Source organism: Oncorhynchus nerka, linkage group LG2 (genome assembly GCF_034236695.1).
Source record: "Oncorhynchus nerka isolate Pitt River linkage group LG2, Oner_Uvic_2.0, whole genome shotgun sequence".
Classification (NCBI taxonomy): Eukaryota; Metazoa; Chordata; class Actinopteri; order Salmoniformes; family Salmonidae; genus Oncorhynchus; species Oncorhynchus nerka.
This window is the reverse complement of record NC_088397.1, coordinates 75227339-75254347: the sequence shown is the minus strand read 5'-3', so window position 1 is coordinate 75254347 and position 27009 is coordinate 75227339. Positions and strand designations below refer to the sequence as shown.

The 27009-nt window shown below is 45.7% G+C and overlaps 1 protein-coding gene across 1 annotated transcript in view; it reads left to right on the top strand.

Moving 5' to 3' along the window:
• Positions 1-26673, top strand: part of slc6a14 (solute carrier family 6 member 14) — a 31054-nt gene extending 4381 nt beyond the window's left edge. Inside the window, exons 3-15 of the mRNA XM_029682032.2 lie at positions 3906-4037; positions 6360-6521; positions 6757-6895; positions 7063-7195; positions 13492-13632; positions 13713-13848; positions 13971-14063; positions 14162-14287; positions 19364-19482; positions 19592-19691; positions 22920-23029; positions 24213-24380; positions 26415-26673. Of these exons, the coding sequence (XP_029537892.1) occupies positions 3906-4037; positions 6360-6521; positions 6757-6895; positions 7063-7195; positions 13492-13632; positions 13713-13848; positions 13971-14063; positions 14162-14287; positions 19364-19482; positions 19592-19691; positions 22920-23029; positions 24213-24380; positions 26415-26576 (1721 nt within the window). The 3' untranslated portion in view covers positions 26577-26673. The remainder of the gene's footprint in view (positions 1-3905; positions 4038-6359; positions 6522-6756; positions 6896-7062; positions 7196-13491; positions 13633-13712; positions 13849-13970; positions 14064-14161; positions 14288-19363; positions 19483-19591; positions 19692-22919; positions 23030-24212; positions 24381-26414) is intronic.
• Positions 26674-27009: the final 336 nt, after the last annotated feature.

The following is a 27009-nucleotide window of genomic DNA, read 5'->3' as shown; positions in this document are numbered from 1 at the left end:
CTTGCCGTTCGGCCATCGCTCACCCATGTATTTAAATGTACATATTCTCATTCATTCCTTTACACTTGTGTGTATAAGGTAGTTGTTGTGAAATTGTTAGATTACTTGTTAGATATTACTGCATGGTCGGAACTAGATGCAGAAGCATTTCGCTACACTTGCATTAACATCTGCTAACCATGTGTATGTGACCAATAAAATTGGATTTTGATTTGAGGGTACTATTTAATGAATGTGCCAGTTGAAGACTTGTGAGGCATCTGTTTCTCAAACTAGACACTAATGTACTTGTCCTTTTGCTCAGTTGTGCACCAGGGCCTCCCACTCTTTCTATTCTGGTTAGAGCCAGTTTGCGCTGTTCTGTGAAGGGCGTAGTACACAGCGTTATACCAGATCTTCAGTTTCTTGGATATTTCTTACATGGAATAGCCTTCATTTCTCAGAACAAGAACAGACTGAGGTTCAGAAGAAAGTTATTTGTTTCTGGCCATTTTGAGCCTGTAATTGAACCCACAAATGCTGATGCTCCAGATTCTCAACGAGTCTTAAGAAGGCCAGTTTAATTGCTTTTTTAGTCAGCACTAAAGAAGTTCAGCTGTGCTAACATAATTACAAAAGTATTTTCTAATGACTAATTAGCCTTTTAAAATGATAAACTTGGATAAGTTAACACAATGTGCCATTGTAACATAGGAGCCTATGTAGCCTCTGTACGCCTATGTAGATATTCCATAAAAAAATCTGCCGTTTCCAGCTACAATAGTCATTTACAACATTAACAATGTCTACACTTTATTTCTGAACATTTTGATATTATTTTAATGGACAAAAGAAATGAGCTTTTCTTTCAAAAACAAGGACATTTCTAAGTGACCCCAAACTTTTGAACAGTATTGTACATTGTTGCGCCCAACACACTTCACTAGCCCTAAAGAGGGAGGCTCGCTTGGCAGGTGCAAGCACAGGCACAGAACAAATACACTGCTGGAATGCCTTTTTACATTTTTTAATTGCATAATCTCCCTAGTGCCATAACCAGTTTAATATGAAATTATTAGTGTGCATGTAAACATACCATATTTGCTATTGTCATAGTCAACATAGCTAGGCCTACTAGAACTAACGCATTAGTAAACCCACAATCCAATCTATGTGTACAGCTAGCAGTTAGACTGGCAGGCACCGGCGGCAGTACATTACTAAAACCGAAAGCTTACCTTGACTTGGAAGAGTTGCAGTGTTGGATTGCCTTAGCCAGCTAGCTAACATAAATGGCATTCCTCGCTGTTTGAGTCAGGTTGTTGAGTAGGCTATATTAGCTGCCTTAGCTAGCTAAGTGAGTGAAAGGTAATGAACTGCTTATCCTTAATTTAAGAAAATAATATGTTTAAAACTGTTAAATATTGTCATTCTGAGTCAACAACACACCACACTTGATGCACGGCTGTGCTAGCTAGCTGTAGCTTCTGCTTTCAGTACCAGATTAATTATCTGATCATTTGATTGGATGGACATGTCAATTCATGCTGCAAGAGCTCTCCGGAAGTAGTCATAATTACTGTGTATGTCTATGGAAGTGGGTGAGAACCGTGAGCCTCCTAGGTTTTGTATTGAAGTCAATGTACCAAGAGGAGGATGGAAAATATATTTTTCCTCCACCTACACTATTATTCTTCTACCCTAGAAGGTGCTGTTGATGCTACTGTAGACCCTCATTGCAAAACAGTGTTTTAATAATTTTGTTAAAATTAATATATTTAGTATAGTTTTATCTTATGTTGACATTAGGTTTTTCTGAAATTCACTGAGTAGGCTGGTCCTCCCCTTCATCTGAGAAGGAGCCTCCACTGACACACACATACACAGTGACCTAAGCTTGCTTAGTGTGCACTAATGACACACCTGTTCAATAGTAACTCAATACCCTATAACGGGTCCCCGGTTGCATTCAGCCGTGTGCCAATTATTATTATTTTCTTTCCTTGAGCAGATGGTCGGGGGCTGGAACATAGTTATAAACTCAGCAAAAAAAGAAACGTCCTCTCATTGTCAACTGCGTTTATTTTCAGCAACATGTGTAAATATTTGTATGAACATAAGATTCAACATCCTGAGACAAACTGAACAAGTTCCACAGACATGTGACTAACAGAAATGGAATAATGTGACCCTGAACAAAGGGGGGTCAAAATCAAAAGTAACAGTCAGTATCTGGTGTGGCCACCAGCTCCATTAGGTACTGCAGTGCATCTCCTCCTCATGGACTGCACCAGATTTGCCAGTTCTTGCTGTGAGATGGTACCCCACTCTTCCACCAAGGCACCTGCAAGTTCCCGGACATTTCTGGGGGGAATGGCCCTAGCCCTCACCCTTCAATCTAACAGGTCCCAGATGGGCTCAATGGGATTGAGATCCAGGGTCTTTGCTGGCCATGGCAGAACACTGACATTTCTGTCTTGCAGGAAATCACGCACAGAACAAGCAGTATGGCTGGTGCCATTGTCATGCTGGAGGGTCATGTCAGGATGAACCTGCAGGAGGGTACCACATGAGGGGGGAGGATGTCTTCCCTGTAATGCACAGCATTGAGATTGCCTGCAATGACGACAAGCTCAGTCCGATGATGCGACACACCGCCCCAGACCATGACGGACCCTCCACCTCCAAATTGATCCCGCTACAGAGTACAGGCCTTGGTGTAACACTCATTCCTTTGACGATAAACATTAATCCGACCATTCCCCCTCCTGAGACAAAACCGAGACTCGTCAGTGACGAGCACTTTTGCCAGTCCTGTCTGGTCCAGCGAGGGTGGGTTTGTGCCCAATGGCGACGTTGTTGCCGGTGATATCTGGTGAGGACCTGCCTTACAACAGGCCTACAAGCCCTCAGTTCAGCCTCTCTCAGCCTATTATGGACAGTCTGAGCACTGATGGAGGGATTGTGCGTTCCTGGTGTAACTCAGACTGTTGTTGTTGCCATGCTGTACCTGTCCCGCAGGTGTGATGTTCGGATGTACCGATCCTGTGCAGGTGTTGTTACACGTGGTCTGCCACTGCGAGGACGATCAGCTCTCCGTCCTGTCTCCCTGTAGTGCTGTCTTGGGCGTCTCACAGTATGGACATTGCAATTTATTGCCCTGACCACATTTGCAGTCCTCATGCCTCCTTGCAGCATGCCTCACGTTCACGGAGATGAGCAGGGACCCTGGGCATCATTCTTTTGGTATTTTTCAGAGTCAATAGAAAGGCCTCTTTGGGGTCCTAAGTTTTCATAACTGACCTTCATTGACTACCGTCTGTAAGCTGTTAGTGTCTTCACGACTGTTCCACAGGTGCATGTTCATTAATTCATTGAACAAGCATTGGAAACTGTGTTTTAAACCACTTACAATGAAGATATGTGAAGTTATTTGGATTTTTACTAATTATTTTTGATAGACGGGGTCCTGAAAATGGACGTTTCTATTACTGAGTTTAAATTTCAACATTGCAAATTGACCGCAAAAAAACTAACCGATCACATATTTGACAAAAAACGGAATCATTTAAAACCTTGATAAGCTCACATGCCTCTATTTATGCGTGGGTTTACATGGCAACAGATTTCCTAAATTAAAACCACTTGAAGCTTATTTCCTGGTGATTTTAGTCTTATGTCACAAAATAATTAGTGTCAACTTGGGGGGCCTAATAAAATCACCTACTGGCCAACTCTGTCCCGCAGGCCGCCTATTTGGGAATCCTACCCTATAATAACTTATAAACTAGACCATGGCAGAACATTCTTAAAGATTAATTTCAGATTATTGTAGTTAAGCCCATATACGCTTTCACCATCCACTGGCTACCTCATATTCCTGCATTTGTTATTAGTGTCAAGTTTTCTGTCCTCTCTGTCTCTAGGTGCTTTCCTCATTCCGTATGTCATCATGCTGGCTGTTGCTGGTATACCTCTGTTCTTCCTGGAGAGTTCCTTTGGTCAGTTCTGCAGCCAAGGCCCTGTCAATGTGTGGCGGGCTCTGCCCATATTTCAGGGTAAGACTAAGCCTTGTACCCCTAATTTACCACCTAATCCCAAACCGGTCCCAATTCAATGTCTACCATTACTCTTGGTCTCAACCCTTCGATGTTTGCAGATACAGTATGTAAGGTATAAGTTATGTTTTTGGAACCTTCACCACTACACTGCTTATACCTAGCCAGACTCTTCAGATCTGCAGACATTGAAGGGTAAAGGGCCAAAGGGAATGGTTAAGGAGTGGATTGGGACCAGCTGTATGACTTTTTTCCCCCACTTCTAGGAACTCATCCATTCCCTTCACCACTCAGACCTTTTGGGGAGTGTTTGCTACTACTCTCTGTTTGAATGTTGTGTGAGCAGACAGCCCATTACACCACGGGATCAGCTTTATTGACCTTATAGGACATTTTTATCAATTTTGTTTGAGCAGTGTATTAATGGTTAACTATATGACCTGAATCTAAACTCGATGTATGAGCTGGAGGAACTATCAGTCTAGACCCAGGGCTAACCCTATAAGGCTGCTAGTCCATTTACTGTATGTACCCAGCCCCTAACCTATAACCCTACCAAGCCCAATGGGTTACTGTATCACTCTGTCAGACTGGCCTCTAGTTGCTGAATGTGCCAAAACACAGAACACATTCATGGTGCATATTGGACAAAGTCCTTCTCTACTGCTATTGGTTAGTTATAAAACTGTCAAGGGTAGTGTTTCCAAATCATGTTTTTTGTTTTTAACCCTAGCACTACGTAACGCACCTGATTCACATTTGTTGTGTATTTCAATCCGGTGTGTAGCGCTAGAGAAAATGTGCACCCCTTTTGGATCCCCGGAACCAGGATTAAGAAAAATTGCTCTAGGATGTGCATGTAAGCAATTTCTTAGTAATACTTGTTTGTGAGCTGAAATAAAAGAGAAATTGTAGAAATTGCCCATAAGCACATTTTGTTATTATGTTTAGCACAAATTTGTTTACATCCTCATTAGTGATAATTTCTCATTTGGCAAGATAATCCATCCACCTGATAAGTGTGGTATATCATTACACAGGTGAACTGGGGACAAAAAGCCACAAATGTTTTGTCACATAACACAATGCCACATGTTTTGAGGGAGTGTTCAACTGGCATGCTGACTGCAGGAATGCCCACCAGAACTGTTGCCAGAGAATTTTATGTTTTAGAGAATTTGGCAGTACGTCCAACCGGCCTCACAACCGCACACCACCTGCAACCACGCCAGCCCAGGACCTCCACATCCAGCTTTTCCACTTCCACCCATACAGCTGATGAAACTGTGGGTTTGCACAAGTGAAGTATTTCAGCACAAACTGTTAAACCATGTCATGGAAGCTCATCAGCTTGCTCGTTGACTTGACTGCTGTTTGGCGTTTTACCCGACTTCAGTGGGCAAATGCTCATCTTCGATGGCAACTTGCACGCTAGAAAAGTGTGCTCTTCACAAATGATTCCCTGTTTCAACTGTACCGGGCACATGGTGATGAGTGCTTCTACACCTGCATTGCTTGCTGTTTGGGGTTTTAGGCTGGGTTTCTGTACAGCATTTTGAGATACCAGCTGATGTAAGAAGTGCTTTATAAATCAATTTGATTTGATGAGTGTCGTGTGGTGACAGGCATAAGCTACGGGCAACGAACACAATTGCATTTTATTAATGGCAATTTGAATGTACACAGATGAAAATGAAATTACCCCTTGATCATGTTTGGGATGCTCTGGGTCGACATGTACGACAGCGTGTTCCAGTACCCGCCAATTTCCAGGAACTTCGCACAGCCATTGAAGAGGAGTGGGACAATATTCCACAGGCCACAATCAACAGCCTGAACTCTATACAAAGGAGATGTGTCGCACTGCATGAGGCAAATGGTGGTCACACCAGATACTGACTGGTTTTCTGATCCACGCACCTACTTTTATTTCTTTTTTCTTTCTTTAAGGGATCTGTGACCAACAGATGCATATTTGTTTTCTCTGACATGTGAAATCGATAGATTAGGGCGTAATGGATTTATTTAAAGTGACTGAGTTTCTTATATGAACTGTAACTCAGTAAAATCTTTCGAATTGTGTATTTGTGGTCAGTGTACCAGGAAGCACTGGTTCTGGCTGTTTGCCTTCGGCTGAATCAGTATGTGATAAAGATGGAACTTCACAGAACTTGTCAATAAAGTCACTGCTATCAGGGATGGTGACGCTTCAATCTATTCAGGAAGTGAATTGAAATTCAAATATTGAAGAATCCGCCTTGATTTACGTCTAACTCAATTCCTGCTCTCTCTCCTCACTCTCCCTTTCCCTATCCTCTCCAGGTGTGGGTGTAGCTATGGTTTTGGTCAGTACGTTAGTAGGCATCTACTACAACGTCATCATTGCCTACAGTCTCTACTACATGTTTGCCTCATTCCAGTCCCCTCTGCCATGGAGTGACTGTTTCTACTGGTCCAACAGCAACTGTAGCCTCACACCTAGAGGTACCTGTTTTATAATTTAGTGTCACATTTAAAGATGTAGTGAAGTTTCCCTGTTGTGCAGCTTTTACTCTTCTATCATGTTAATTAGGCTCCAAACAAAATAACCTTGACCAATATTTTCCATTACCTGACATTAATGTTTTCCATGATATGCTTTAATGAACATGACCTAGGTGAACCTGAACAGAGTGCCATGTAACTTTACCACTCTGACAATGGCTTCTGACCTCTACAGAAGTGTGCAACAATACCCTAGCTGCCAACTGGAGTGAACCAGTAATTGTAGCCAACATGACGCTGTGGGAGAATGAGACTTGCCCAAAGGAAAACATCATCAGCATCCCAGTACAGAGCCCCAGCGAACAGTATTGGGAGTGAGTAACACACACACACTTGATTCAATTTCACTAAGTTGAAAATACTTCAGAGGTCACACAGGTTGTGTTGAATGCCAGGTTGTCTCTATAATGCTATGTTGAAACTGATCCTGTCTGTAAGATTGACCACCTTACAGTCAGACAATCTCTTTGTCTATCCCCAGCCTGGTGGCCTTACAAAGGTCTAGTGGTCTGGATGAGACCGGTCCGGTGGTCTGGCATCTGGCTCTCTGTCTGCTACTGGGATGGCTGCTCATCGCTGCTGCCCTTTACAAAGGCATCAAGTCCTCAGGAAAAGTCTGTATGACCCATTTCCTGTTTGTGTGTGTGATATGCGCGGGTTGACCCATAACCCACAATCGCCGCAGTTATATCCACGAGGCGGGCAGGTTTAGGGTCATGAAATATTGTATAAAGGGAAAATGATACTTTTCATTATTTTAGGCTAGCTGGCATTAGTGCATAAGCTTTAGGGCCTAACTGTACGTGCACCAAGTAGTTTACATACCAGTCGCCAAATGCATTTTGAACGGGTGTTACGAAAACTATGAGTGGTGGGTAGAATCAGGCGCAGAGAGCAGGGTTCCTTCGTTTATCACAAATTTATTCACCGGTGCAACCAAAAATGAATGACGCCAACACACAAGGCGTAAATAGTTGCCAGTACAAAAACAACAGGACAAAAATAGACCGGATAAATAAAGAACACGAAAAGCAATAACCCATCAAACACAGAGTAACAATAAACAAGCCCGCACAAAAACCCAGCAGGCCTAGTGCCCTTAAATACCCTACAAACAAACCCTAATACAAAACAGGTGTACCCAATTAACCAATAACAAACACAAACGGAAAAAGAATCGGTGGCAGCTAATAGGCCGGTGACGACGACCGCCGAGCCCTGCCCGAACAGTAAGAGGCACCCTCTTCAGCGAGGTTCGTGACAGTACCCCCCCCCCCCCCCCCCCTGACGCGCGGCACCCACAGCGCGCCTACCCCGGCCTCGAGGACGACCCGGAGGACGAGGCGCGGGGCGATCCCGGTGAAGGCGGTGGAAATCCCTCAAGAGGGAAGGATCTAAAATGTCCCTCCCCGGTACCCAGCACCTCTCCTCCGGACCGTACCCCTCCCAGTCCACGAGGTACTGCAGGCCCCCCACCCGGCGTCTCGAGTCCAGAATAGCTCGTACTGTGTATGCCGGGGACCCCTCGATGTCCAGAGGGAGTGGAGGGACCTCCGGCACCTCATTGTCTTGTAGGGGACCAGCTACCACCGGCCTGAGGAGAGACACATGAAACGAGGGGTTAATGCGATAATAAGAGAGAAGTTGCAATCTATAACAAACCTTGTTTATCCTCCTCAGGACTTTAAATGGCCCCACACACTGCGGCCCCAGCTTCCGGCAGGGCAGGCGGAGGGGCAGGTTTCGGGTCGAGAGCCAGACCCTGTCCCCTGGTGCGAACACCGGTGCCTCACTGCAGTGGCGGTCAGCGACACTCTTCTGCCGTTCACTGGCCTGCCTGAGAGAAGCCTGGACTGCCTGCCAGGTCTCTCTAGAGTGCTGTACCCACTGCTCCACCGCAGGAGCCTCGGTCTGACTCTGATGCCACGGAGCCAGGACCGGCTGGTAGCCCAGTACGCATTCAAATGGCGACATATTTGTGGACGAATGCCGAAGAGAGTTCTGGGCCAATTCTGCCCACGGGACGTACCTCGCCCATTCTCCTGGCCGATCCTGGCAATACGACCTCAGAAACCTACCCACTTCCTGGTTTAATCTCTCCACCTGCCCATAACCAGAGGTAAGGCTGACCGAGATCCCCAGACACTCCATAAACGCCTTCCAAACCCGGGACGTGAACTGGGGACCCCGATCGGAGACTATATCCTCTGGAACCCCATAGTGCCGGAAGACGTGGGTAAATAGAGCCTCTGCAGTCTGTAGGGCCGTGGGAAGACCAGGCAATGGGAGGAGACGGCAGGACTTAGAGAACCGATCCACAACGACCAGAACGGTAGTGTTTCCCTGAGATGGAGGAAGATCAGTAAGAAAATCAACCGAGAGATGGGACCATGGCCGTTGTGGAAACGGGAGGGGCTGTAACTTCCCTCTAGGAAGGTGCCTAGGAGCCTTACTCTGGGCGCATACCGAACAGGAGGAGACATAGATCCTCACATCCCTAGCTAAAGTAGGCCACCAGTATTTCCCCCTAAGACCTCGCACCGTCCTATCAATCCCCGGATGACCCGCAGACGGTAGTGTGTGAGCCCACCGAATCAATTTATCACGGACACCAAGCGGTACGTAACTTTTACCAGTCGGACACTGTATAGGCGCAGGTTCAACCCTCAACGCCCGCTCGATGTCCGCGTCCACCTCCCATACCACTGGGGCCACCAGCCGAGAGGCTGGAAGGATGGGAGTGGGTTCGATGGACCGGTCCTCGGTGTCATAGAGACGGGACAGTGCGTCGGCCTTAGTGTTGAGGGAACCTGGTCTGTAAGAGATTGTAAATCTAAAACGTGTAAAAAACATGGCCCACCTAGCCTGACGCGGATTCAGTCTCCTCGCTTCTCGAATATACTCCAGATTACGGTGGTCAGTCCAGATGAGAAAAGGGTGTTTAGCCCCCTCTAGCCAGTGTCTCCACACCTTCAGGGCTTTTACCATAGCTAGTAACTCCCGATCCCCCACATCATAGTTCCGCTCCGCCGGATCCAGCTTCTTAGAAAAGAAAGCGCAGGGACGGAGCTTCGGTGGCGTGCCCGAAGGCTGAGACAGCACGGCCCCAACCCCAGCCTCCGACACATCCACCTCCACTATGAATGCTAACGCAGGGTCCGGATGCGCCAACACGGGAGCTCCAGTGAACAGTACCTTCAACTGGTTGAAGGCTCCATCAGCCTCAGCTGACCACCGCAAACGCACCGGTCCCCCCTTCAGCAGTGAGGTAATGGGCGCCGCTACTTGGCCAAAACCCCGGATAAACCTCCGGTAGTAATTGGCAAACCCTAAAAACCGCTGCACCTCCTTTACCGTGGTCGGAGTCGGCCAATTACGCACGGCATTAACGCGGTCACACTCCATCATCATCCCCGAGCTGGAAATGCGATAACCCAGGAAGGAAACGGCTGGTTTGGAGAACACACATTTCTCAGCCTTGACGTATAGGTCATGCTCCAGCAGTCGCCCAAGAACCTTGCGCACCAAGGAAACATGCGCGGCGCGTGTGGCAGAATAAATCAAGATGTCATCAATATAGACTACCACACCCTGCCCGTGCAAGTCCCTGAGAATCTCATCTACAAAGGATTGGAAGACGGCTGGAGCATTCTTCAACCCATACGGCATGACTCAGTACTCATAGTGGCCTGATGTGGTACTAAACGCTGTTTTCCACTCGTCTCCCTTCCGAATACGCACCAGATTATACGCGCTCCTGAGGTCCAGTTTTGTGAAGAAACGCGCTCCGTGGAATGATTCCACCGCCGTAGCGATGAGAGGTAGCGGATAACTAAAACCCACTGTGATCGAATTGAGACCTCGATAATCAATGCACGGACGCAGACCTCCCTCCTTTTTCCTCACAAAAAAGAAACTCGAGGAGACGGGTGACATGGAGGACCGAATGTACCCCTGTCTCAGAGCTTCCGTGACATATGTTTCCATAGCCAACGTCTCCTCCTGTGACAGTGGGTACACATGACTCCGGGGAAGTGCAGCGTTCTCCAGGAGGTTTATCACGCAATCCCACCGTCGATGAGGTGGTAATTTGGTCGCTCTCTTCTTACTAAAAGCGATAGCCAAATCGGCATATTCTGGGGGAATGCGCACGGTGGAAACCTGGTCTGGACTCTCCACCGTCGTGGCACCGATGGAAACTCCTATACACCTCTCCGAACACTCGTCTGACCACCCCTTAAGAGCCCCCTGTTTCCAGGAAATAACGGGATTATGAATAGCCAGCCAGGGAACCCCCAATACCACCGGGAACCCAGGTGAATCAATAAGGTAGAAACTGATCCTCTCCCTATGATTCCCCTGCGTTACCATGTCCAGCGGAATCGTGGCCTCCCTGACCAGCCCTGACCCTAACGGTCGGCTATCTAAGGAGTGCACGGGGACAGGTGGTTCTATCGGCACTAACGGAATACCCAATTTACGGGCGAGTCCACAATCCATAAAACTCCCAGCTGCGCCTGAATCGACTAGCGCCTTATGCTGAAGAGAGGGGAAAAACGCAGGGAAAAAAATTAACAAAAACATGTGACCAACAAGGAGCTCAGAGTGAGTTTGGTGCTTACTCACCTGGGGTGGCCGAGGAGTGTTCCGCCGACCATCTCGACTCCCAGAGGAACTCCTCCAACACCGGTCCGAAGTGTGTCCTCTACGTCCACAATAGGAGCAGGAGGAGCCCCCTCTGGTTCCCCTAGATGCAGCTCCTCCCAACTCCATCAGAGTGGGAGTGGGAGAGCTGGAGGGTGGAATTAACAGGACCCCTTCCGAACGCCCGCGGGCAGCCCGCAGGTTGTCCAATCGAATAGACATGTCTATAAGTTCATCCAGGGAGAGAGTTGTGTCTCTGCAAGCTAGCTCCCGGCGGACGTCCTCCCGAAGATTACACCGGTAATGATCCATCAGGGCCCTGTCATTCCACCCAGCACCAGCAGCTAGGGTCCTAAACTCCAACGCGAAGTCCTGCGCACTCCTCATCTCCTGTCTGAGGTGGAACAGTTGCTCACCCGCCGCTTTCCCCTCTGGTGGATGATCGAACACAGCTCTGAAACGGCGGGTGAACTCCAGGTAGTTGTCCCGAGCCGAGTCTGGACTGTTCCAGACCGCGTTAGCCCAGTCCAGGGCCCTGCCCGTTAAACAGGAGACGAGGAGGCTCACACTCTCCTCACCCGAGGGAGCCGGACGCACGGTAGCCAGGTAGAGCTCTAGCTGGAGCAAAAATCCCTGGCACCCAGCTGCTGCTCCCTCGTACTCCCTCGGGGGAGTAAGACGCAGTGCGCCAGACCCAGAGGACGATGTAGATGGTGTCGGTAGTGGGAGAGCTGAGATAGGCGTCGGTAAACCACTCCTTTCCCATTGTTCCATCATCTGATCCATCGCCGTACCAATCCGATGGAGGACAGCTGTGTGGTGATGGACGCGCTCCTCAATAGTGGGGAGAGGGTTGGTCGCTGCTCCTGCTGATTCCATTTCTTCGGGTGGGGACTTCTGTTCCGAAAACTATGAGTGGTGGGTAGAATCAGGCGCAGAGAGCAGGGTTCCTTCGTTTATCACAAATTTATTCACCGGTGCAACCAAAAATGAATGACGCCAACATACAAGGCGTAAATAGTTGCCAGTCCAAAAACAACAGGACAAAAATAGACCGGATAAATAAAGAACACGAAAAGCAATAACCCATCAAACACAGAGTAACAATAAACAAGCCCGCACAAAAACCCAGCAGGCCTAGTGCCCTTAAATACCCTACAAACAAACCCTAATACAAAACAGGTGTACCCAATTAACCAATAACAAACACAAACGGAAAAATAATCGATGGCAGCTAATAGGCCGGTGACGACGACCGCCGAGCCCAGCCCGAACAGGAAGAGGCACCCTCTTCAGCGAGGTTCGTGACAACGGGCAGGACAAGTTAACGTCGATCCATGGAGGGAAAAAAAGGACCATGTCTGAGTTTAGAGAAAAGCTGCGAAATGGAGAGTTGAAAATAAATACAAGAAATCTGGACACTCACTGTAGGTCTATAACCTCTCACTTAGCCTGAATATTAACACCTGCAGAATTTAAGCATTTCTTGCAGTAAAATGATACAGCAAATGTAGGCAACATTTTTACTCACAGGAGTGGAGAAATATGATTTCTTTCTTTCAGCTTCTTGACAGAATGCAAATGTGCAGTTAGATACAGTTTGTCGAGGTGCAATCTTTTTCAGCATCATAAAAGATGATACTATTTCAACCACAAAATATACATCCAAGCTGAACTGAAATCTTATGAGAAACACTTTGGGTTGTTTTCACAGCTTTCTATTTCCTTACAACTGGTCAAACTGATATTATTTGGAAATTTTACACATCTTTTAAGTTTGAGTTATTTAATTTTCTTGCCGGTCCCTAAACATCTTTGCTCCATGGAAGTATCAGAGATGACTGAGAAGTTTATCGATGTCAACTAGATTCTGGTAAGCAAGGGTTTATTTAGTCTTGGGCAACAATGACAGAAGAGATGCTGCACGTATCTAATTATAGACAAGTTGACTTACAAATAGCCTACCAAAACATTAGAAGTTACAAGCAAAAACATATCTGAAATCAGGCAAACTTAGTACAAAAAAAAAAAAAACCTAACGGTAACCTACAACATTTTCTATATTAGAGGGTTAGGGTCGGGTGCAGGCCTCCGATTTAAACTTATTACATATAGTTGGGTGGTTGTTGATGGGTTATTAGCAATTGCGGGCGAACAAAGAGCTGACCTGCTCCCCACTAGTGTGTGAGTTGGTCCTGTCTTTCTAATGTTTGTCTTTCGGATGTGCATGTGTCCCTCTAATATTTTTGTGTGTGTCTGTCCCCAGGTGGTGTATTTCACCGCTACGTTTCCCTATGTGGTGTTGCTGATTCTTCTGATCCGGGGAGTTACACTAGAGGGCGCCAGAGACGGGATCGAGTTCTACATTGGCTCCCAGTCCAACCTCACAAAACTGGGCGAGGCAGAGGTTAGAGCCTAACCTCTTACCTGTCAACTCAAAATACACATGCTTGACTGAAGTAACTAAATAGTAGGTCTTTCTGGCAGGTGTGGAGAGATGCAGCCACACAGATCTTCTATTCTCTGTCAGTAGCGTGGGGTGGTGTCACGGCCCTGTCTTCATATAACAAGTTCCACAACAATGTGTTCAAGGACGCACTGACCGTCTGCCTCACCAACTGTGGTATGACTCAAACACCACACACGCACCAGATGGATGCTAATGGCATCATAAAGAAGAACTTTCAAGGTTTCATTCTGTTCCAGTTCATCGTTTTTCCTTTCCTGTTTAATGTCACTCTATAGGTACCAGTGTGTTTGCAGGCTTCGCCATCTTCTCCATCTTAGGTCACATGGCTCATGTCTATGGAAAGCCTGTATCCGAGGTGGCCCAGGCAGGTGAGTAGTACACCACTGTACTGTGTTTAGCTTTTCCTTACTGACACAATAGCCACTTAACAAACTCTAACAAAGTGTGCGCGTGTGCATGCGTGTAGGTTTTGGCCTAGCATTTATTGCGTACCCTGATGCCCTGTCCAAGCTGCCAATTTCTCCTCTTTGGTCCATCCTCTTCTTCTTCATGCTGCTCACCCTTGGACTGGACTCGCAGTTCGCTGGCATAGGTCAGTCAGACACACACACACCCATGCACATGGGACACACACGCACCCATGCACATGGGACACACACGCACCCATGCACATGGGACACACACGCACCCATGCACATGGGACACACACGCACCCATGCACATGGGACACACACGCACCCATGCACATGGGACACACACGCACCCATGCACATGGGACACACACGCACCCATGCACATGGGACACACACGCACCCATGCACATGGGACACACACGCACCCATGCACATGGGACACACACGCACCCATGCACATGGGACACACACGCACCCATGCACATGGGACACACACGCACCCATGCACATGGGACACACACGCACCCATGCACATGGGACACACACGCCAGGGTATTTCACTTACTGCCAACTATTTGGGGTATTTCAATTACTTTCAAAAACATTTGTAAGTAAGTATTTAGATATTTTTTTATTTGAAAAGACCAGTAGTTGAATATTGGAATGTATTTGGAAATACACTTGGAAAGTTTTTGAAAATACTCATACACTCCCATGCATTTAAAGATGCATTATGCAGAAATTGCTCTGCCACTTCCTGACTGTTAAAATTCGAATAGTTCACCTAATTTCAGTTTGTGACAAAACAAGCAAGTATAGTGTAGAGTCATTGTAGCATCTAAAACACTGTGAAATGTATTTTCCATAACAAAAAATATTGTATTTTCAGCTGTTTGACGTTGGTGTACAAAATACTAAAATGCACAGAAAAATAAGTATTTAAACAACAAATAGTTTGGACCCCTACTCATTCCAGGATTTTTCTTTATTCTACATTGTAGAGTAATAATGAAGACATCAAAACTATGAAATAACACATGGAATCGTGTAGTAACCAAAAAAGTGTTCAACAAAAAAAGAAAATTGAGATATTTCAAAGTAGCCACCCTTTGCATTCATGACAGCTTTGCACACTCTTGACATTCTCTCAACCAGCTTCAGGATGTTATCACCTGGAATGCTTTCCCATCAGTCTTGAAGGAGTTCCCACATTTGCTGAGCTCTTGTTGGCTGCTTTTCCTTCACTCTGCGGTCCAACTCATCCCAAACCATCTCAATTGGGTTGAGGTCGGGGGAATGTGGAGGCCAGGTCATCTGATGCAGCACTCCATCACTCTCCGTCTTTGTCAAATAGCCCTCACACAGCCTGGAGGTGTGTTGGGTCATTGTTCTGTTGAAAAACAAATGATAGTACCACTAAGCGCAAACCATGCAGCCATGCTGGTTAAGTGTGCCTTGAATTCTAAATAAATCGGTGTCACCAGCAAAGCAGTATCACACCACCGCTCATATTTCTTGGCCCAAGCAAGTCTCCTCTTCTTATTGGTGTCCTTTTAGTAGTGGTTTCTTTGCAGCAATTCAACCATGAAGGCCTGATTCACACAGTCTCCTCTGAATAGCATTTATTTGGGCTGGTTACTAATTAACTTATCCTCTGCAGCAGAGGTATCTCTGGGTCTTCCTTTCCTGGGGCGGTCCTCATGAGAGCCAGTTTCATCATAGCGCTTGATGGTTTTCGCGACTACACTTGAAGAAACTTTCAAAGTTCTTACTTTTCCGGATTGACTGACCATCATGTGCTAAAGTTATGGTAGACTGTTTCTCTTTGCTTATTTGAGCTGTTCTTGCCATGATATGGACTTGGTATTTTACCAAATAGGGCTATCTTCTGTAAACCACCCCTACCTTGTCACAACACAACTGCTTGGCTCAAATGCATTAAGAAGGAAATAAATTCAACAAATTCACTTTTAACAAGGCACACCTGTTAATTGAAATGTATTCCAGGTGACTACCTCATTTTTTTAAACATTTTTTTAAAATATTTTTTACCTTTATTTAACCAGGCAAGTCAGTTAAGAACATATTCTTATTTTCAATGACGGCCTGGGAACAGTGGGTTAACTGCCTGTTCAGGGGCAGAACGACAGATTTGTACCTTGTCAGCTCGGGGGTTTGAACTCGCAACCTTCCATGAAGCTGGTTGAGAGAATGCCAAGAGTGTGCAAGGGTGGATACTTTGAAGAATCTCAAGTGTGAAATATATTTTGATTTGTTTAACACTCTTTGTTTGGTTACTACATGATTCCATATTGCTTAGGTTTGATGTATTTTACAATGTAAAAAGAAGCCCTTGAGTGAGTGTCCAAACTTTTGACTGGTAGTGTAATTACTCTTTACTCAGTACTTTGTTGAAGCACCTTTGGCAGTGAATACAGCCTCAAGTATTCTTTGGGTATAATGCTATAAGCTTGGCACACCTGTATTTGGCGAGTTTCTCCCATTCTACTCTGCAGATCCTTTCAAGCTCTGTCAGGTTGGATGGGGAGCATTGCTGCACAGATATTTTCAGGTCTCTCCAGAGATGTTCCATTGAGCCACTCAAGAATATTCAGAGACTTGTGCCAAAGCCACTCCTGCTTTGTCTTGGCTGTGTCCTTAAGGTCGTTGTCCTGTTGGAAGGTGGAACTTCGCCCCAATCTGAGGTCCTGATTACTCTAGAGCAGGTTCTCATCAGGTTCATGCTCTACAACATCCGCAGAGTACGACCCTGCCTCACACAGGAAGCGGCGCAGGTCCTAATCCAGGCACTTGTCATCTCCCGTCTGGATTACTGCAACTCGCTGTTGGCTGGGCTCCCTGCCTGTGCCATTAAACCCCTACAACTCATCCAGAACGCCGCAGCCCGTCTGGTGTTCAACCTTCCCAAGTTCTCTCACGTCACCCCGCTCCTCCGCTCCCTCCACTGGCTTCCAGTTGAAGCTCGCATCCGCTACAAGACCATGGTGCTTGCCTACGGAGCTGTGAGAGGAACGGCACCTCAGTACCTCCAGGCTCTGATCAGGCCCTACACCCAAACAAGGGCACTGCGTTCATCCACCTCTGGCCTGCTCGCCTCCCTACCACTGAGGAAGTACAGTTCCCGCTCAGCCCAGTCAAAACTGTTCGCTGCTCTGGCCCCCCAATGGTGGAACAAACTCCCTCACGACGCCAGGACAGCGGAGTCAATCACCACCTTCCGGAGACACCTGAAACCCCACCTCTTTAAGGAATACCTAGGATAGGATAAAGTAATCCCTCTCACCCCCCCTCCCCCTGAAAAGATTTAGATGCACTACTGTTCCACTGGAGGTCATAAGGTGAATGCACCAATTTGTAAGTCGCTCTGGTTAAGAGCGTCTGCTAAATGACTTAAATGTAAATGTAAATGTAAGGATCTCTCTCTGTACATTGCTCTGTTCAGGTGAGACTTGAAATTGAGCTCAGGCACATCCTGTTTCCATTGATCATCCTTGATGTTTCCACAACTTGATTTGGAGTACACCTGTGGTAAATTCAATTGATTGGACATGATTTGGAAAGGCGCACACACCTGTTAAGGTCCCACAGTTGACAGTGTGTCACGTTCAGACCATAGTTCTGTTATTTTATTCTTTGTTTTAGTATGGGCAGGGCGTGAGTTGGGGTGGGCAGTCTGTTTGTTTTTCTATGTTGGTTTTTGTGTTCGGCCTAGTATGGTTCTCAATCAGAGGCAGGTGTCGTTAGTTGTCTCTGATTGAGAATCATACTTAGGTAGCCTGGGTTTCACTGTTGGGTTGTGAGTGTTTGTTTCCGTGTGAGTGTTTGGTCACACGGTACTGTTTCGGTTTTGGTATATTCACGTCATCGTTTATTGTTTTGATTCAGTGCTCAGTGCTTTCTTTTATTAAAATCATCATGAACACTTACCACGCTGTGCTTTGGTCTGATCCTTACTCCTCCTCAGACGAAGAGGACAATATCCATTACACAGTGCATGTCAGAGCAAAAACCAAGCCATGAGGTTGAAGAAATTGTCTGTAGAGATCTGAGACAGGATTGTGTCGAGGCACAGATCTGGGGAAGGGTACCAAAACCTTCTTGCAGCATTGAAGGTCCCCAACAACACAGTGGCCTCTATGATTCTTAAGTGGAAGAAGTTTGGAACCACCAAGCGTCTTCCTAGACCTGGCCGCACGGAAACTCTGAGCAGTCAGGGGAGAATGGCCTTGGAGGTGACCAAGAACCCAATGGTCACTCAGACAGAGCTCCAGAGTTCATCTGTGGAGATGGGAGAAACTGCCAGAACGACAACATCTCTAAAGCACTCCACCAATCAGGCCTTTTATGGTAGAGTGGCCAGACGGAAGCCACTCCTCAGTGAAAGGCGCATGACAGCTCACTTGTAATTAGCCAAAAGGCACCTAAAGGACTTTCAGACCATGAGAAACAAGATTCCTTGGTCTGATGAAACCAAGATTGAACTCTTTGACCTGAATGCCAAATGTCACGTCTGGAGGAAATCTGGCAGCATCACGCTGTGTGAATTTTTATTTTTATTTTCTCCGCAGTAGGACTGGGAGACTAGTCAGGATCGAGGGAAAGATAAACGCTGGAAAGTGCAGACATCCTTGCTGAAAACCTGCTCAGGACTTCAGAATGGGTAGAAGGTTCACTTTCCAACAGAACAACCCTAATTACACAGCCAAGACAACGCAGGAATGGCTTCGGGACAAGTCTCTGAATGTCCTTGAGTGGCCCAGCCAGACCCTGGACTTGAACCCAATCTCTGGAGAGACTAGAAAATAGGTGCGCCGTGACGCTCCCCATCCAACCTGACCGAGCTTGAGAAGAATGGGAGAAACTCTCGAAATACAGGTGTGCCAAGCTTGTAGCATCATAGTCAAGAAGACTCAAGGCTGTAATCGCTGCCAACGGTGCTTCAACGAAGTACTGAGTAAAGGGTCTGAATTCATATGAATATATGATATTTCAGGTTACATTTGTTTATAAATGTGTTAAAATAAACTGTTTGTGCTTTGTCATTATGGGGTATTGTGTAGATTGATGGGGGAAAAAGTTTTGATACATTTTAGAATAGGCCTGTAACGTGAAATCGTGAAGGGGTCTGAAAACTTTCCGTGTGTGTGTGTGTGTGTGTGTGTGTGTGTGTTTGCACACACACACTACTACCTAGACCTGGACAGTGACCTCTGACTCTTGCCGTGTTCCCTCAGAGGTCATCTCCACCTGCCTACAGGATGCCTTCCCTGAAAGGTTCAAATCAAAACGCTCTATCATCTCTGTGGGAACCTGTGCCATCCTTTTCCTGCTCGGCCTGCCGTGCGTAACCCAGGTAAGTCCTTAGTTACCATAACTAAAATAGGTCCTTAGATACCACAAATTCTTTCAAATTAATTTATTGTGAATGCGTGTGATTACTGTGTGTGTGTGTGTCACTCCAGGCAGGGATATATTGGGTGACTCTGATGGATCAGTTCTGTGCTGGCTTTGTTCTACTGATCGCTGCTCTGCTGGAGCTTGTTGGGGTGTTCTACTTCTACGGTAAATGGAAGTATTACATTACATTACATTACATTACATTTAATGTAATATATTACATGTTATAGCTACATGTACAGAATATATTGTGTGATTGGTACATGTAGAGGATTTTTTATGTTATCAAATGTATTTATATAGCCCTTCTAACATCAGCTGATATCTCTGGGCAGAAACCCAGCCTAAAACCCCAAACAGCAAGCAATGCAGGTGTAGGAGCACGGTGGCTAGGAAAAACTCCCTAGAAAGGCCAAAACCTAGGAAGAAACCTAGAGAGGAACCAGGCTATGAGGGGTGGCCAGTCCTCTTCTGGCTGTGCCAGGTGGAGATTATAACAGAACATGGCCAAGATGTTCAAATGTTCATAAATGACCAGCATGGTCAAATAATAATAATCACAGTAGTTGTCGAGGGTGCAGTAAGTCAGCACCTCAGGAGTAAATGTCAATGGGCTTTCATAGCCGATCATTAAGAGTATCTCTACCACTCCTGCTGTCTCCAGAGAGTTGAAAACAGCAGGTCTGGAACAGGTAGCACGTCCGGTGAACAGGTCAGGATTACATAGCCGCAGGCAAAACAGTTGAAACTGGAGCAGCAGCACGGCCAGGTGGACTGGGGACGGCCAGATGGACTGGGGACAGCAAGGAGTCATCATGCCAGGTAGTCCTGAGGCATGGTCCTAGGAATCAGGTCCTCCGAGAGAAAAAGACAATTGGAGAGAGCATACTTAAATTCACACAGGACACCGGACAAGACAGGAGAAGTACTCCAGATATAACAAACTGACCCTAGCCCCCCGACACAAACTACTGCAGCATAAATACTGGAGGCTGAGACGGGAGGGGTCAGGAGACACTGTGGCCCCATCCGATGATACCCCCAGACAGGGCCAAACAGGAAGGATATAACCCTACCCACTTTTCCAAAGCACAGCCCCCACACCACTAGAGAGATATCTTCAACCATCCTGAGACAAGGCCGAGAATAGCCCACAAAGATCTCCGCCACGGCACAACCCAAGGGGGGGGGGGGCGCCAACCCAGACAGGAAGATCACGTCAGTGACTCAACCCACTCAAGTGACGCACCCCTCCTAGGGAGGGCATGAAAGAGCACCAGTAAGCCAGTGACTCAGCCCCTGGTAATAGGGTTAGAGGCAGAGAATCCCAGTGTAGAGAGGGGAACCGGCCAGGCAGAGACAGCAAGGGCGGTTCGTTGCTCCAAAGCCTTTCTGTTCACCTTCACACTCCTGGGCCAGACTACACTCAATCATATGACCCACTGAAGAGATGAGTCTTCAGTAAAGACTTAAAGGTTGAGACCGAGTCTGCGTCTCTCGCATGGATAGGCAGACCATTCCATAAAAATGGAGCTCTATGGGAGAAAGCCCTGCCTCCAGCTGTTTGCTTAGAAATTCTAGGGACAATTAGGAAGCCTGCGTCTTGTGACCGTAGCGTACGTGTAGGTATGTACGGCAGGACCAAATCAGAGAGATAGGTAGGAGCAAGCCCATGTAATGCTTTGTAGGTTAGCAGTAAAACCTTGAAATCAGCTCTTGCCTTAACAGGAAGCCAGTGTAGGGAGGCTAGCACTGGAGTAATATGATCAAATGTTTTGGCTCTAGTCAGGATTCTAGCAGCCGTATTTAGCACTAACTGAAGTTTATTTAGTGCTTTATCCGGGTAGCCGCAAAAGTAGAGCATTGCAGTCATCTAACCTACAAGTAATAAAAGCATGGATTAATTTTTATGCATCATTTTTGGACAGAAAGTTTCTGATTTTTGCAATGTTACGTAGAGGGAAAAAAGCTGTCCTTGAAACAGTCTTGATATGTTCGTCAAAAGAGAGATCAGGGTCCAGAGTAACGCCGAGGTCCTTCACAGTTGTATTTGAGACGACTGTACAACCATCAAGATTAATTGTCAGATTCAACAGAAGATCTCTTTGTTTCTTGGGACCTAGAACAAGCATCTCGGTTTTGTACGAGTTTAAAAGTAGAAAGTTTGCAGCCATCCACTTCCTTATGTCTGAAACACAGGCTTCTAGCGAGGGCAATTTTGGGGCTTCACCATGTTTTATTGAAATGTACAGCTGTGTGTCATCCGCATAGCAGTGAAAGTTAACATTATGTTTTCGAATGACATCCCCAAGAGTTAAAATATATAGTGAAAACAATAGTGGTCCTAAAACGGAACCTTGAGGAACACCGAAATGTACAGTTGATTTGTCAGAGGACAAACCATTCACAGAGACAAACTGATATCTTTCCGACAGATAAGATCTAACCAGGCCAGAACTTGTCCGTGTAGACCAATTTGGGTTTCCAATCTCTCCAAAAGAATGTTGTGATCGATGGTATAAAAAGGAGGAGGACAGGAGCACGAGGACAGATGCAGAGCCTCGGTCTGACATTAAAAGGTCATTTACCACCTTCACAAGTGCAGTCTCAGTGATATGATGGGGTCTAAAACCAGACTGAACATTTTTGTATACATTGTTTGACTTCAGGAAGGCAGTGAGTTGCTGCGCAACAGCTTTTTCAAACAAATTTGAGAGGAATGGAAGATTCGATATAGGCCGATAGTTTTTTATATTTTCTGTGTCAAGGTTTGGCTTTTTCAAGAGAGGCTATGGTGGGGCTGTATAGTCATTGCTTTTGTCCGTTCACAATGCACATACACTGAGTATACCAAACATTAGGGTGCCCCCCTCCCCCATTTTCCCCCTCAGAACAGCCTCAATTCATTGGAGCACGGACTCAACAAGGTGCCCGAAAGCGTTCCACAGGGCTGCTGGCCCATGTTGATTCCAATGCCTCCCACAGTTGTCAAGTTGGCTGGATGTCCTTTGGGTGGTGGATGAAACCCCAGCAGCATTGCAGTTATTGACACAAACCGGTGCACCTGGCACCTACTTCCATAACCCGTTCAAAGGCATTTCAATATTTTGTCTTGCCCATTCACCCTCTGAATGGCACACATACACAATCATGTCGCAAGGCTTAAAAATCCTTTATCCTGTCTCTTCACCTTCATCTATACTGATTTTGAAGTGGATTTAACAAGTGACATCAGTGAGGGATCATAGTTTTCACCTGGCTTAACCTGGTCATTGGAAAGAGCAGGTGTTCTCAATGTTTTGTATACTCAGTGTATATATTGTATGTTATGTTATATCTATATACAGTATAGTACATGTTATAGAGTATGGCACATTCTGTGTTTGTTTGAAGGAGGAAATCGTTTCATTAAGGACATAGAGATGATGATTGGGACGAGGAGCTCTCTCTTCTGGCTGTGGTGGAGAGCATGCTGGTTTTTCATCACTCCTGCTGTCATCACTGTGAGTACTCTCTCTGTCTTTCTCTTAACTTCTTGCGTCGAGCCAACCCGGATCCGGGATCATGACTACAGCCTCAAGCCCATTACCATAACGCAACGTTAACTATTCATGAAAATCGCAAATGAAATGAAATCAATATGCTAGCTCTCATGCTTAGCCTTTTGTTAACAACACTGTCATCTCAGATTTTCAAAAATATGCTTCTCTACCATAGCAAAACTAGCATTTAGCATTTAGCGTTAGCATTAGCATTTAGCGTTAGCATCACCAGGCAGCATTTTCACAAAAACCAGCAAAAACATTCAATAAATCATTTACCTTTGAAGAACTTGGATGTTTTCAATGAGGAGACTCTCAGTTAGATAGCAAATGTTCAGTTTTCCTGAAAGATTATTTGTGCAGGAGAAATCGGTCCGTTTTCTGCGTCATGTTTGGCTACCAAAAAAAAAGGAAAATTCAGTTATAAAAACGCAGTTATAAAAACGCAGAACTTTTTCCAAAATAACTCCATAATATCGACTGAAACATGGCAAACGTTGTTTAGAATCAATCCTCAAGGTGTTTTTCTACATATCTCTTCAATGATGTATCGTTCCTGGAAGTGTGCTTCTGCTTCTGTGTCCCATGGCAAAATGAGTGTTACTGACAATTGCGCACCAATTTAGACAAAGGACACCGGACGGCCCCCTGGCAAATGTAGTCTCTTATGGCCAATCTTCCAATGATATGCCTACAAATACGCCACAATGCTGCAGACATCTTGGATGAACGGCAGAGCGCATAAGCTCGTTCACAGCATATTCACAGCCATATAAGGAGACGTTAGTAAAACACAGCGTCAAAAATCCTGTTCATTTCCTGTTTGAAGTTTCATCTTGGTTTCGCCTGTAAGATCAGTTCTGGGGTACTCACAGATAATATCTTTGCAGTTTTGAAAACGTCAGAGTGTTTTCTTTCCAACCGTGGCAATTATATGCATAGTCGAGCATCTTTTCGTGACAAAATATTGCGCTTAAAACGGGCACGTTTTTTTTATCCAATAATGACATAGCGTCCCCCATAGGTTGAAGAGGTTAACTTAGATTCTATCCTACCTGGCTCTCTGTTCCAGGGTCCTAATTTCTTTAACCCCTGTTCTCTGGCACGCATACACACTTCTCTAATGCATGTGTGTGTTGTGTAGGTGATCTTGGTGTGGTCGTTGTTGACTTTCCGTCCGCCATCCTACGGTACGGTGCAGTACCCTGCGTGGGGTGTGGCTCTGGGATGGTGTATGATCGCTTTCTGTCTCATCTGGATACCCCTCGTCGCCATCTGGAAAATACTCTGTGCCCAAGGAAACCCGTGGCAGGTAGGTGTGTCTGGCAGAGATGTGGATGCTTAGGACTTCTGAGAGTGTTTGGAACTTCTCCTGGAATTCTCAATCCTTTTTTTAGCCAGGTATCAAACCCAGGTCCTGGAAAGTTCAGGTCAAAATGCATGCAGTATATTAAACCAAACTCCCCAAATACAGGTGTGCCAAGCTTGTAGTGTCATACCCAAGAAGACTCTAGGCTGTAATTGCTGCCAAAGGTGCTTCAACTAAGTACTGCGTAAATGGTCTGAATACTTATTTAAATGTGACATCTCTGTTTATTTTAAATTTTTAATACATTTGCAAAAATGACTACGAACCTGTTTTTTGTTTTTCCTAGTGATTACAGGGTATTGTGTTTTAGATTGAGGGATTAAAACAAATTCCATTTTAGAAGGCTGTAACGTAATAATGTGAAAAGTCAAGAGTTCTGAATTCTTTCCTAATGCCCTCTATACAGGGAGTACCAGTACCAAGTCGATGTGCAGAGGTAATTGAGTTAGCTATGTACATATATGTAGAGGTAAAGTGACTAGGCAAACGGATAGATAATAGACAGTAGCATGTGTGTGGCATGTTATGAGTTGTAGATTCAGGCTGAGGGTCAGCATCAGATATGTCATGATTCATTTCTTCCCCACCATCCGAGTCATTTTCATTCAGATCTTGTAGCGGCGCTAACGCAGCATGTGCATCCATTCGTCTTGGTCTTCTTATTGTAAATGACACACGATCTCGCTGTGTACTCCAAGTAGACCAGAGTAGACTAAGACTGCTTGGATTCAGTGGACTGATATAAGGTACATACCATATTGAGATTATAATTAGAATATGCCAATGCAATAGAATGGCCTACCCTGTTGTTCATTATGCATTATTCGCTTCCCCTCGCTCATCAACGCACCCTTTCTCCCCATCATAACTTACAGCAAAACCATAAGAAAAATGACATTCCCTTCTAAAACTGGTTATACCCTTCTAAAACTCCAGTTCTGTTTGCGATATTAAGATTCTAACTGCAGTGTGTAATATAGACTTATTTAGTAAAAATGAAGGTCGGCGGGGGGCTTGACTTAAATGGTGGAGTAATAAAAAAAGAATCAAATGCAGCCAATGTTACTTCTTTAGCATTTCTAGTGTTAATCAAATCAAATGTATTTATATAGCCCTTCGTACATCAGCTGATATCTCAAAGTGCTGTACAGGAACCCAGCCTAAAACCCCAAACAGCAAGCAATGCAGGTGTAGAAGCATGGTGGCTAGGAAAAACTCCCTAAAGGCCAAAACCTAGGAAGAAACCTAGAGAGGAACCAGGCTATGTGGGGTGGCCAGTCCTCTTCTGGCTGTGCCGGGTGGAGATTATAATGTTCATAAATGACCAGCATAGTCCAATAATAATAAGGCAGAACAGTTGAAACTGGAGCAGCAGCACGGCCAGGTGGACTGGGGACAGCAAGGAGTCATCATGTCAGGTAGTCCTGAGGCATGGTCCTAGGGCTCAGGTCCTCCGAGAGAGACAAAGAGGGAGAGCACACTTAAATTCACACAGGACACCGAATAGGACAGGAGAAGTACTCTAGATATAACAAACTGACCCTAGCCCCCCGACACAAACTACTGCAGCATAAATACTGGAGGCTGTGACAGGAGGGGTCAGGAGACACTGTGACCCCATCCGAGGACACCCCCGGACAGGGCCAAACAGGAAGGATATAACCCCACCCACTTTGCCAAAGCACAGCCCCCACACCCCTAGAGGGATATCTTCAACCACCAACTTACCATCCTGAGACAAGGCCGAGTATAGCCCACAAAGATCTCCACCACGGCACAACCCAAGGGTTGTGACTCAACCCACTCAAGTGACGCACCCCTCCCAGGGACGGTATGAAAGAGCCCCAGTAAGCCAGTGACTCAGCCCCTGTAATAGGGTTAGAGGCAGAGAATCCCAGTGGAAAGAGGGGAACCGGCCATATGATTCTGCCGGTCTCTCCAAGCATCCTCTCTATTACAGTGTGTCTCTGTCTGCAGCGTATGTGTGCTGTGTGTTCTCCTGTGGAGGGTTGGGGTCCATACCTGGAGGTCCACCGTGGCGGGCGTTATACAGACGGACAACGGTACTATAGGAAGAACTCTCTCCACCTGCCAGACAACAATGTTTACCACATCTCCAACCACCTCACACGCCTCTAACCTCCTGGGGTGTGTGTGTGTGGTGTCAACATTTGGTATCACCACTTTTCATAAGATTTTTACAAGTGTTGTATACTTATTTTTTTTACCACTATCTGATCACAATGATTCATGCTTAGTTTCACTTTGCACTGTGGTGTGGTCAGCTTTTAAAATTTTAATTCATAACATCACATATTTTAACTTGTGTGTACATGTTTTCTACGTGTTAAATGTCAATGCCTTAACTTAAACTGTCATGTTAATGACAACTTAGCCTGGTAACGTTTGACCGTAATAAAGGACTACTCTCTCTGCTATTCGCTGTATTTTAAATGGATTCTATTGAAACTAAACTGACAGAGGGTGTTTGAGCAAGGTTGGCCGTCATTGGAAATAAGAATTTGTTCTTGACTTCTCTAGTTGAATACTTAAACTTTTTATTTAATTTTTA